Raw genomic sequence first — 12,326 nt, forward strand, 5'->3', positions numbered from 1 at the left:
TACAACTACCACACTTTGGCACGAGGTATATCTTGTAGGGATACGGCGCGCAGGGTAAGATGCTCCCACACTTTCCAAACGCTCTCGAAAGTCTCCAGAAATGTATATTTCCCTCCACAAACGTGTCTTCTCGAGCAACAATAATGGCTTCAGCCTCAGTACCACCGGGGTCATCAGCATTGCCATCATCGTTGTCCTCTTTTGCACCGTGACGAGTCTATTGTGTGTCACCAACTCACGGAGGAGACGGCAGGGAAGACTCGAACGCCTAAACCGAAGACACCACCATGGCCTTCGCACTACGACAGAGAATCAACCAACAAGAAACTGTCTTCGGTCCAACAACCGGCCCTGGGGTTGGAATCCTCAGAGGCCTGCCAACACTCACGTCAAATTTCCTGCTCAGGCACATGTTGCCGGCGACACCTTTGAGCCTCTAGAGCCTCCGCCAGCATATCAAGCATGAGTAATACACAAGACTGCTTCAAAGGCTGCCGAACAGACCACACCGTCGCCATTTCTCTTCGCTGGTGAATGCGCAAGTCATGGCCTCGGAGACATACCACCAGGATACAGGAGAGTGGGATAATGTGTTCATGTCCAATCAAATCGTGGGGAGAGCCGGGCTATCAGCCTCGGAAGGGAATATACAGATCTTTCCATCTCGATAGCTTCACAATCATCCCTCAACCATTTCTTTAATTTCCACCCTCCTACTGTCCTCTGTCTCCCTTTTCAAGACCTCAATCCCCTCTTCAATGTCTACCTCCACCTTCTCCTTCTTTACTCGTCTCTCTGTGGCCTTCCAACCTCGAATCTCTGCCTTGCACAAGCCTGTTCCGGCAAGGTCGCATTCGCCACACCTCCGCCCTACGGGCAGACACACCGTCTGCCCCAGACCCACAAGCAACGTGTTGATCTCATGCCATCTGTCGCGAGGCAGCCAACCCTCCAACCACGCTCTCGTCTCCTCCGGGGTCTTGGTCTTATGCCACCCCCAGAGGTTTGTGATGCGATGGACGTGAACGTCTACGCCAATTCCTTCATCTTTGCCCCACGCGGCAGACATGCAGAGGTACGCCATCTTGGGACCCACTCCTGGTAGACGGATCAAGCCTTCTATAGTGTTGGGGATGTCGGAGTTGTATTCCTGCTTGAGCATTGTCGCGACTTGCTTGATATATTTTGTTTTGTTGTTGTGGAAACCGACTTTGCCGATCAGGCTGTCGAGATGTTTTGGGTCACAGGCGATTATGTTGTCGACTGTGAGGGTCGATTGCTGTACTTCGTCGTTTGGAGTGGGTGACTGAGGAACTAGTTCTGTGTGTAGACGTTGCATAGCGACTGCTGTCACCGTATCTTTTGTCTGGGAGGATAACATTAGACTCGTCAAGATGTGGTAGCGTTTCTCTCGCGGTGGAGCGGCAGGCCAAAAGAGCTCTTCACAGCCCATCGTGTCGACTGGAGCAGTTGGATTCCTGTACCGCATGGCCTTGATTGTATCGTACATCTCACCCCAGCTGGAAGGAGGATGTATTCGTACTGTCCCTGATGGCGAGGTTGTCCTCCGTGCCGGAATTTTTGGTTTTGACCTCGCACGCCCACTGGGCGATGACTCTCTTTTTCCCTCATCCTCATCGTCATCCTCCTGCTTGATCCTGCGCGGCGAAGTCCATTCGGTTGTGGTTGAGACAACTGTCGCAGTAAACGGCGAGTCTGATCCAAACTTTCGTTTTCTGCTCGAGCGCGACGATGTGCTTAGGACGTCCTCAATATCTGCAGTCGAAGCGACGCCCGCGCCCGCCTCATCCGCCGACGTCTCATCTTCTTCTTTTGCCTCAACATCCGGATTGAAACCTAGTGCAAAGGAAGCCAGTCGCTTCGAGCGCCTCGTGGATCGTCCGGCGCGAGCATTCGGTGATAACCCATTGAATATTCGTGTGGTTTCCTGCGAGATCTTGGACGTTCGCATCTTGCGCAATCGTTTCTAGCACTACCTGCGCCTGAAAATGGGGACGATAGAAAGTGGTCAAAGTGCCAACTGCAGATCTCGCATGACCCCTGGACGATCGCAAGTCTAGGGCCTGCCACGCGCTGCGTCGCGGTCTCCGCCGAATGGGCACCAATTGGTGGCGTTCGACTGCTCCCCAGGCACAACCTCGGCTGCGCTGCGAGCTGAACTGACCTGGCAATGCGCGGAGCTGTTGTGACAACAACCGCACCACCGACACCGGTTGCTTTTCTAACTGGTATATTTCTCGCCTTTGAGTCCTGTCCATTGCAATAGATTTCTATCTCACGCCACAAAGTTGCTTTGTACAGTCTCTTTTGTACGCCAAAATGTCATCAACTCCTCGCAGCGGCAAATCCTCATCCACCAACGCCCTCAAGCGTCTCACTCACGAACTTCAAGACCTCCAATCCTCCCCAAATGAAGCAGTCCTTCACCTTGGCCCCGTCAACGAGGAAGACCTGTTCCAATGGGAAGCTGTTTTAAAAGGTCCTCGAGACCCGGCCTCTCCATATAACGGCGGCTTATGGCTTCTTTCCATTACCGTGCCGCCGACCTACCCATTCGCCCCTCCCAAAGTCCAATTCATCACACCTATATGCCACCCGAATGTGCATTTTTCCACGGGAGAGATCTGCCTGACACTGTTAAGTGGTGAGCACTGGGCACCATCGTATACGCTAAGCACGACCATGGGCGCGATTCAACAGCTACTCATTTCTCCGGGATTGGACAGCCCTTTGAATGTGGACATTGCGAATCTGTACAGAGAGAATGATGCTATTGGCGCAGAGAGCCTGGTGAGGTTTTGGACGGGCGCGAAGAGGTGGGCTGGCGAGGGTAAAGGTGGGTGGCTGAGTGAGAAGAGGAGAGGAACAGGAGGGAAGTTGGGGGAGTAAGATGATACCTACTATGAGGCGGTCTAACGCTGCTTTTGGTGCTTTACGATGCTTGATGTCTGTTAAGGGCATTCTTGAAAGGCGAATCTGGTGTTTCTGTCTTCGGGGGTTTAGCACTGAGGATGTCTACTTCCCTTTCTAAGCGAAGGAGTAAAGCGAAGCGAAGTATAATGTGGAGTACATGTGTTCAACCTGGGAACTACCGAGGTGTCTATGGACAGGATTCAAGTTCGCGCGAGCGCCTTTCCGGGGAAATTTGCATGAAGCAGCCAGCCAGCAAAGGCTTTTGTGATGCGTGATGGAAACCATCTTGAGATGAGACGAGCACTCACTGTGTCTGCTACCCTTCCCCGATTCCGAGGGTTCTAAGGGACTTGTTCCTTTCAAACAGCAAAACAGAGATTCAGAGTTTACTTGAGCTTCGGGCACTCTGCAGTCTTGGTACTTCAAAGGATGTAATGGAAGACATGTTCAGTAAGACAGCCAGAAACGGCGTCGAGGATGCCACTTCACACAGGTTGCGCAATGTACTACTTTTTTCCCCCAGTCCTTCGCATGTTTCATTTGACAAGGCTGGCAAAACATAGTATAGAGGCTTATACTCCGCCGGAGGCTGTACTGTCGAGCATGTGACCCGCCAATACCGGCCTGGACGCGCCATTGACCTGCAGCCTCGTCTCTCGCCCTCGTCCGCTCGGACATTTGTCTTCGCTTGCCTGTGAATCTTGTATTGCCTGTCCTGCTTCTCCTACAACTCTGTACCGTCTTGAAGTATTTCAATATCTTCTCGAGGATCATTGAGAAGCTTTTACGAGCTTACTGTACAAGCACGCCACAATGGCAGACAGATACTCATTTTCCCTCACGACATTCTCGCCTAGGTACGCCGACCTTGTTTATTCCTTGCGCAATGAGTCTTCCATGCTAACACGAAGTAGCGGCAAACTCGTCCAGATAGGTATTTCAATGTCAATAGAAATGGCCTAGACCGGTGCTTACCCTACGTCCAGAATATGCTCTGAACGCAGTAAATCAAGGTGTCACATCGTTAGGCATAAAAGGTACGAAGGATTCCCAATACACCCTGATGCGCAGTGTTGACGGACGAATCGCAGCAACAAACGGCATCGTCCTCGCGACCGAAAAGAAATCGTCATCACCTCTAATCGATCCCCCCTCCCTTTCGAAAGTATCCCTCATCACGCCCAACATCGGCATGGTCTACAGCGGTATGGGCCCGGATTATCGAGTGCTAGTCGACAGAGCTCGCAAAGTCTCACACACCAACTACAAGCGCATCTACAATGAATACCCCCCAACACGGATATTGGTTCAGGATGTGGCCCGAGTGATGCAAGAGGCGACACAGTCTGGCGGTGTACGGCCCTACGGTGTGAGTTTGCTGATAGCAGGATGGGACGACGGAATCGAGCCAGAGACCCTGGCTGCGAAAGAGGGTGAATCGGAAGCAGAGGCCAAATTGGCAAGCAGGAAAACGGGCGGCATCCTGAAGGGCGGGCCCAGCCTGTACCAGGTCGACCCGAGCGGCAGCTATTTCCCCTGGAAGGCCACAGCAATCGGAAAGAGCGCGACGAGTGCAAAGACCTTTTTGGAGAAGCGATACAACGACTCCCTGGAGCTGGAGGTGAGAATAATGCGTGGAATCCATTTCGGACTACAACGGCTGACGGACCCCCTCTCAGGATGCCATTCACATCGCGCTGCTAACACTCAAAGAGACCATTGAGGGGGAAATGAATGGCGACACAGTGGAGATCGGCATTGTGGGTGAGCCCGCGAACCATCTTCTCGGGTACGAAGGCGTGGAGGGCGCGGTCGGGCCACGGTTCCGCAAACTCAGCAAGGAGGAAATCGAAGACTATCTGACGAATCTGTAAGAACAAAGTGGGGAAAAAAAAGACGTGGGTGCGCAAGCAGCGACTTGAAATTAGGGTCGATGAAAAATTTGTTGTTCCCTTCCTTCACACCCTTTCGGTGCCATTGCGGCCGTCATCAAAGGAAGGACCACGGCTACGAGGCTGATGGATCAGGGGCCAGCTTTTCTTCACCCACGGATTCACATGGAGAGGTATGCATGGTTTCGGCGCAGGTCGGACTGGCCTCGTTTAAGGAAAGGCAGACAGAGCTTTTGTGAGAATGCAACCATCAAGCCGTGGTTGTCTCAAGTGCTGCCAGAAACTCGGCAATCGCGTCAAGTCCACTTCATCCCCAGCAAACATTTCATTTCTGTCCTGAGTCTCGAGGTAGAGACCTCATATCACCTTGCTGGACCATTTCTTCCACTTCTGTCTCTAAGCTTCTGATTCTCTTCCCACCCCGTACCATCCCCTCTGTCCAGACGCGCCCCCCTTCCCCAGCGAGCTCATCCCGCCACGAACCAGCACCGACGACCCGGGCACACACGCGGGAGATGGCGCCACACACTCGGGGCCCTAGACGAAGGAAAGGGGGAAGCAGATATGGAGGACTCGGTCCTCGGTATTCTCTTTACGAATTCTTTGTCACTTGAACACTTGGATTGAAAAGACGGGTATACACTTACCATACATACTACATAACATAGGTACCTAGGTACATGGCATTTATTCCAGAAGACGGATTCCGTGACGTGACGGCGGGGAGAGGAGTCCCTCGTAATAGTGCCAAGAAGATGAAGACGAAGATGAAGTCTTGTATTTCTGAATTGTTAACCTAGGTAGGAGTACGGAGGGATTCTTGCAGCAGTTGCAAATCACCAGAAACTTTACGGCATGTGAAGAGGGAAGAGTCTTTGATGCTTTTCTTTTGGGGGAAACTTCCTCTAGGGATATTTGACGGGCGTGGGATATCTCAAGCCTTGCTAGTATCAAACGCCATTCGCTGGTCTTGGTGAGCAAATGCCACACGAGGTAACCGACACGTGCACGCCTCTCCCGGCAAGAAACCCACAACTAAAGACTCAAGGAAAGTGGAAAGGAGGACACAGCAGGCTCTGAGCAAGCAGGGCTGGAGCCCCAGCTGGACACATTGTGCATCGTGAGCGCCATTGAGCTGATGATCATTGTTTTGCATGGTAGATGTGCGGCGCCCTTCTATCCTCTGGCAATGTGCGCAAAGCCAAAAGCCCGTTGGGTCACCAGAGAAAACGCTCCTATCCACGCCAGAGGTTATGCAATCCCGGAAGACGCCCATATGCGAGGGTGACAAGTGCCCCTTTGACTAGAGGAAAACAGACAAACAATAGCCATATATGATCGTGCCTTCGTAACAGTCGGATTCCAGTACAGTAGTTTGGATTTTATTTCCGTATAGCGAACAGGAGACACCTCTCCCACCAATCCCTCAAAAGAAGCACCGAGGCGCGCCCGTCATCTCGTCTTTCGGTTCCATCCGGGTTGCCCATGATGATGGCGAAGACCCAGAACACGGCCACGATCCAGGCCGCAATGGCGTTTCCAACACTGATCAAAGGAGACACAATGTGGACAAGGACCAGGCAGACCGGACTGAACTCAAAGGTATGAGCATTGTCGAGAGACTGAGCAAAGATCATTTGGAGATGATTGCGAAAGACCGGCCCAACCATTCGGACGAGGGATATACTGGGCGAGCATTCTTTGCGACAGAGCCTGAGTGGTGCAAAGAGCATGATGATGAGGACGGCAAATATTGAGAATATCGCGCTAAACAAACAATGAAATGGGTCGAGAAACGACATCCACATCTGGAACATGTGAATACGGACGGGTGTAAAAAGAGCATGAGGTGGGTTCCTTACCAGAATCCACAGGGCATGGTCACTCTCTGTCGCAACGTCTTCTGCAACGGACTTTTCTTGGATGTATCGGAATACGGCCGAGTTGTCTTCTATTATTGGCGGTTCCTCCAGATTGCCTTTCTTAGCAGAGTGTTGTGAGGCCGAGGACGAGTGTCTCTCGATGGTCTCACCGACCACGCCGCTCTCCGCTATCGGGCCATACTGATATTGTTTGTATGGTAGGTATGGCTTGTATTCCACCCCCAGGGTGGATCCCGACTCTGCGCTGGATATGGAGGTTTGTAGTCGGAGAGGGTCCTTCTGACGAGGAGTCGTGGGGGATCGTAGAGTAGGAGAGACATGGGCAATTGGAGGTTGTTGTAACGGAGGAGGACCAGCTGGGTGGTGATGATACTCGGTCTGAGGTGAGCTTGAACGGTTTGTGGCAGGATGATGGCCAGACGTCTGTCTCATGGACTCGCGATCTGGCTCTAAGGGCATTCTGGTCGTCAGAAGGGACTCTGGTAGGACAGGTCCTTTTCATCACCGGACCGGCGCGAGGAGCTGCTGCTGAGGTGTTTGGCGACAGGTGAGAGCAGGTGCGGATTGGGCAAATTGGCCAGGTCTAGCAGAGGGGACATGGGGAGCAGAGATATAAGGAAACACCAACATGATTCCAGAGAGCGGGAGACACCCAAGAACACAAGAGACACGATCTTCTTGGTCCTGATCATCCTGCTTGCTCAATCCGGGTCAAATCCTCCACTTCCGCTGCTCGAGCCCGGGCCAAGATCTGGGCACTTGGCTCTTTCTCTAGGCGACATCTTGGCCGTCTGATGCATGGATCCAAGGACGGGATGATTGCGTCTGCATGGTCTGCTAGGGACGGAGTGCCGGCTCATTGAGGGCGGTGGACGTCGCTGGCTGCTTCTTCCGTTGCATGTTGCCGGTTTGCTACACCGTGTATTTGATATACTCGTTGATCAAGGGCGAGGGAAATGCAGACTTCAGAACTTCACCCTGCCTGCCTGCGCTCTTGGCATTCGGCCTGCTGCGTGACCTGCCCTCTGATAGGGCGTAATTGCGCCTTGGACTGTGGGACCCAGCCACCAGAACAAGCCGCCGCCCGGAGAAAATCCTTACCCTCGCAATCTCACAGGACCACAGTGAGGAGGGGCCCTTTGTCGCAAAACTACCATGACAATCTTTCCGGGCGGAATAACAAACAGAAGTGGCAGTGGCGGAGCGAGAAAAGAGAGGACACTGGAGCACGGTCACGTGAGTTGACCGTGGACGAAAAGGGGGTTTCAATTCCTACAACCAGAGCCCTGAGTACATGTACCGAGGACACCTGAGGTCTTGCGACAACAAGATCGACGGCTCGAACCGGCTGGCCCTGTCTAATGGTTTACCAGCAGGGTGAGTTTGCCCCCTATCCAGCATCTTCCATATCACTGAGGGGACTGCTATCTAACAGTTGCCCTGAATTGGCCCTTGAAACCATCAGCAAGACATGATGTCTTGCAAAGCCCGAGTGCTGACATACTCGGCATCGCCTTGTCCACCGTCTTGTCTGCGTGTACGGTGCGTCATGAGTCCATGGAGAGGTCTCAGCCAGCAACCTGGAATTCTCTTCTCCCGGCACCGCTGGGCATCCGATAAATCTGCACTTGCCATTCTCAAGCTGCAGCACGGGGACTGAGAGGAGGGATGAAACACCCTGCATCTCTGAGCACAACCTTGTCGGTCAGCAGCTGGACAAATCATCCAGCTTTATGTGTGGGATCGCTTTCTTGGGTAAAAGCTTGTTCGAGTACTGTTGCACATACCATCACGTTCTATGACCACAGATATCCTCAAAACGTCCTAGCTGCTCTGCGATCCACCCACAGCAGAGGCCTGTTGGCAATTGTCGATGCGCATGCCATGCTCGGCTCTCTTTGATTTCGGAAGTGTCGGACGCAAATTTCGGTATGAGAATGTGCCCTGCCTGGGCATTACTCCATATCTCCATGATCCCGTGGACGGCCAAGAACGACCAGTAGTGTTGTCATTCAAGGGCCCCTGTCTTGACTGTTTGTTTGGCACTCGGAACTTTGCTGCAAAGACCGCTCGGACCAACTAACTCGCTGTCTCATACGGAAGAGTCTTCTTTCCCCGACACGGGCTCTTGGGGTATAACGCTCCTGTGGTCACATGGGGTATGATCAGGCAAGTGTATATCTAGAAGCGGTGATTGGGCAATGTCCATCATCTGGACCTCGCATGGAGTCTCCACCTCTCGTGGTAACTGGCGCGAGGGTCAAGACAATAGTCGCACGCGGCCTCAACGGGTTCGAAAGAAGCGGAAATGAGTATACTTGACCAAGTCCTGCATGATTCACCGAGGAGAGGCACCTCCCCAAATAAAAATAGTGTACTTAGTACTCTCCGCAAAGACCAAAAGTACATATTAGACGGGATAGGTATTTTCAGAGTCTGGCATTAGCAAATGGGTAACATATCAGAGGGCGAAGCTGGAGCGGAATGATCTTCGGCCCTGGCAAAATTGATGAGAGATTCCGCTTTCAAGGCCAGACCAGTCACAAGAGACATCATAGAAGCAAAGAAACTCAAGACATATCTTCCATTCTTGCGCTTCAGCCGAGCCAGAAGGTCGACTCCTTTATAGCTACTGGCTCTTCTCCTCCTGTCCCTGCCGCTGCTGCTATGATCTCCGCTTGATTGGCTCACGCCGTGGTATCATCGTCAGGCTCATAATAGATGTCATACACAAATGTCCCATCAAACAATCCATTCAAACTCATATTGTCATCCCCATCAGTCGCCACATTATCACAGGCAAATTCCACTGCGACGTCCGGACCAAATCCCACATCGAAATCTCCAGTCGGGCCCAAGGGCTCTGCATCAGGATAGGTAGTCTGCGAAGCAAACGTGCCGGTATACGTTGGTTTTGTTAACTTGAAGCTCTGTCCATCAGCGGCGAACACAGCTGTAGCTGTCCCACCACCATCAATGGCCAAGTCGTAGTGGATTGTGAAGTCTTTGTCGTCAGAGCCGACTGCCGTGTCGTCGAACGATGCAGAGAACCCATCGAACTGCAGCGTGACCTCCTTGGTGTCTTGATCGAGAGTGAAGGTTCCTGAGCCTTTAGTGTCGATGTTGGAGACGGTGACGCCGTCTGGAGTCGACTCTTTGATCCCGTCGGACTCCACAGCTGCGGTGAACTTCCAGCTGCCGTATGGACATTTTGATGTCGGACAGCTGGCAGGGTCGCCGTCTTGTCGTTTTGAGATCCCGCCCTGGTTGTGGAGATCTTCTTCAAGATTCTCGTCCACCAGAGTCATGCTGGAATTGCCTTTGGCTGGTTCCGTCCGGAAGAACTTACTGCGTCGAACATTGCGCTTCATCTTACGGTTCGTGGGAGGCTTTTTGACCGTGAAATGAATAGTAACGGGTATTTCTGTACTCGGCGCCCCATCTCCCGTCGAGGTTGCAAGGAATACATACTTTTGCTTCTCACAGCTTTTATCGATACTTACCGTTTTTCCTTTCTGAGCCGTCGTCCACTCCTTCTCGTCGTCCTTGCGATACTGCAGCACTGTGTGGCTGCCGCTTGGCGCATCGTATGTGAAAGAGTTCAATCGATTGGCCTGGAAAGTTACCTCCAGCTTCTGGTAAATCTGCCAGGGAAGCGCATAGGTTGCGTGTTTGTAGGTGCCTGGCTTCATTGGAACCTCGTACATAGTCGTGATTAGTTGCTCGCAACCTTTCGTAGGCGTATTGGCAACTTCTTCACCATTGTTGTATAGGATTGCGCCGCCTAAGAAGTGCGTTGCAAAGCTTGGGAACGCCTTAGTGATGAGTGGCTCGGAAGAAATGATCGATTGCTCGCCCCGTAGCGTATAGCTACTTGAGCCCTTTAGGCGAGAGCTGACCCAATCGTTGATGGCACCGTCCGAAGTCAAAGTGTCCGAAAGATATTGAAAGTAAAGGCTGCCCGCATAGCCGTTGCTCGGGGCCTGGACGAAGAGCGGCGATCTTCCACAGTATGTCTCCATGTGGTCTGGTTTGGTAGCCGGGTAGAAGACATTTCCAAAGTAGTCCGCGGAGCCTTCGAACCACCAAGCATTCGAATCTTGAGGCCACGTCAACTCGAAGGTCCTTTGAACACAATGATAAAGTTCGTGAGCGAAGGCTTGTTGTACTGACTCGATATCACTTGACGGACCCGATCCAGCACCAACGATTTGAACCCCACAGACTGTAGGGTCCCTCTCACGGAAATCAGTTTCTCCTCGCAGAATCCCTGACTCTCCTGAGAGATAAACCCTCACCTCCGAAACCTTAGTTTTCATGTAGCCCACATAAACGGGCAGTGCTGTTGCTGCCGTTTCCGCGAGAGGCTGAAGATATTTGGGGTCAGCAGCAGGAGTTGTTGACGTTTCTGATTCAGTCCATGTGTAAAGGCTGAATTTTATACCGGCGAGACTTTTGCCAACAACGTATGGAATGCATTTGCGATTGGCCCCATCTTGAAACTTGTTCTCGGGACATGCTTCAACCGCCCGGGGTACCACTACCGCAAGAGCACTGGACACCAACCCGATAATGAGAATAGAAAAGCGAAGAATCTGAGTAAAGAACATGATGGCAAAGACGAGGTGCAAAGTAGGTGTCGAGACGGATGGGGCTGTGAGGTCCCTACTATGCAGAAATATACTCTGGAGGCCGGAGCTGAGACCAGCTGCTTCCAAGATTCGGCTACGCTGCATCACCTGGTACATTAGCTAGTTCAGCCAGAAACCATGAAGAATACATGTGACTGGCTTTGTGCTTTGGTCTTTCGTGTTCAGGAGAACATGCAGGATCTTGTCTTTTGACTTATCTTTTGAAGTACCGCATGGGCCAATGGCAGGCGACTGAATAAGATCGGGGTGGCTTGGTTTTGCTTGTTCTTGCCTGAAGAGCTCGTATTTCAGCTGCGGGGATAACAAAGAGCTTGGCTCGCGCTCGCAGTCTTAGAAGATCGAGACCTTCACATCGGCCGTCATGGTGCACACTTCGCAAAACTACCTTGCAAGTTAGTCTGTTCGCCTAGCCGGTTCCCTGGATCTGGGACCGACGGCCATCCAATCACTTCGTTATCTTGACGAGTCAGCCTTTCGACCGAAGCAGAGCGAGAGGCCAGACCGTCGCGTCTGCCTGCTCCCAGTGTAGAGCCTTGGCAGTGCCTATCTCCTGTCTGGCGAAACCACGCTCTATGTCGAGAACATGGCATGAATGAAAAGGCCGAAGGCTATTAAGTTGTCTGGTGCGAGAACGTCTGAACGGTCATCCTGGAAACAAGCGCCTGTGTAACGATATCAGGGCTTCCTGTGATGAGTTTCAGTGCAATGACTGAGATAGATTTTGAATTGGATCAGGCTCTTGCTTGAAAAATCAAATCCATCAGCTCAGAACAGCAGTGACACACGGCCTCTGTGGTATAATGCCTAGCCACGAAGCGTCAATTTCCCGTCCGTCAGACCACAGTGATAGTGATCAAGGACTGTCAGGCGGTGCTTGCCACAAACTCAGCATGGGTATCCCATGATGAGGAAACTGACGAGCCGCAGACTGTCGCCAGAAGGGTAGGGGCCTGGCTACACAAACT

General features: G+C 52.2%; 5 protein-coding genes across 5 annotated transcripts; 2 read left to right on the forward strand and 3 right to left on the reverse strand.

The window, feature by feature from the left end:
• Window positions 1–679: 679 nt before the first annotated feature.
• On the reverse strand, window positions 680–1,972 carry Z520_09587 (uncharacterized protein; the record flags this gene model as incomplete). Its single annotated transcript, XM_016780081.1, has 1 exon — window positions 680–1,972. One exon carries the CDS (start codon window positions 1,970–1,972, stop codon window positions 680–682), a length of 1,293 nt encoding a protein of 430 aa, XP_016628664.1.
• A 368-nt stretch (window positions 1,973–2,340) lies between these two features.
• Window positions 2,341–2,910, forward strand: Z520_09588 (uncharacterized protein; the record flags this gene model as incomplete). The annotated part of the gene is made up of 1 exon (XM_016780082.1): window positions 2,341–2,910. One exon carries the CDS (start codon window positions 2,341–2,343, stop codon window positions 2,908–2,910), a length of 570 nt encoding a protein of 189 aa, XP_016628665.1.
• Window positions 2,911–3,747: 837 nt separating this feature from the next.
• Z520_09589 (uncharacterized protein) lies at window positions 3,748–4,808 on the forward strand (the record flags this gene model as incomplete). The annotated part of the gene is made up of 5 exons (XM_016780083.1): window positions 3,748–3,791; window positions 3,849–3,868; window positions 3,921–3,971; window positions 4,026–4,555; window positions 4,614–4,808. The coding sequence occupies 5 exons, from the start codon at window positions 3,748–3,750 to the stop codon at window positions 4,806–4,808; spliced, it is 840 nt and encodes a 279-aa protein (XP_016628666.1).
• Window positions 4,809–6,208: 1,400 nt separating this feature from the next.
• On the reverse strand, window positions 6,209–7,168 carry Z520_09590 (uncharacterized protein; the record flags this gene model as incomplete). The annotated part of the gene is made up of 2 exons (XM_016780084.1): window positions 6,209–6,634; window positions 6,689–7,168. 2 exons carry the CDS (start codon window positions 7,166–7,168, stop codon window positions 6,209–6,211), a joined length of 906 nt encoding a protein of 301 aa, XP_016628667.1.
• Window positions 7,169–9,396: 2,228 nt separating this feature from the next.
• Window positions 9,397–11,319, reverse strand: Z520_09591 (uncharacterized protein; the record flags this gene model as incomplete). Its single annotated transcript, XM_016780085.1, has 1 exon — window positions 9,397–11,319. The coding sequence occupies one exon, from the start codon at window positions 11,317–11,319 to the stop codon at window positions 9,397–9,399; it is 1,923 nt and encodes a 640-aa protein (XP_016628668.1).
• Between the last annotated feature and the right edge of the window lie 1,007 nt (window positions 11,320–12,326).

This window comes from Fonsecaea multimorphosa (assembly GCF_000836435.1).
Source record: "Fonsecaea multimorphosa CBS 102226 unplaced genomic scaffold supercont1.25, whole genome shotgun sequence".
Lineage (NCBI taxonomy): Eukaryota > Fungi > Ascomycota > Eurotiomycetes > Chaetothyriales > Herpotrichiellaceae > Fonsecaea > Fonsecaea multimorphosa.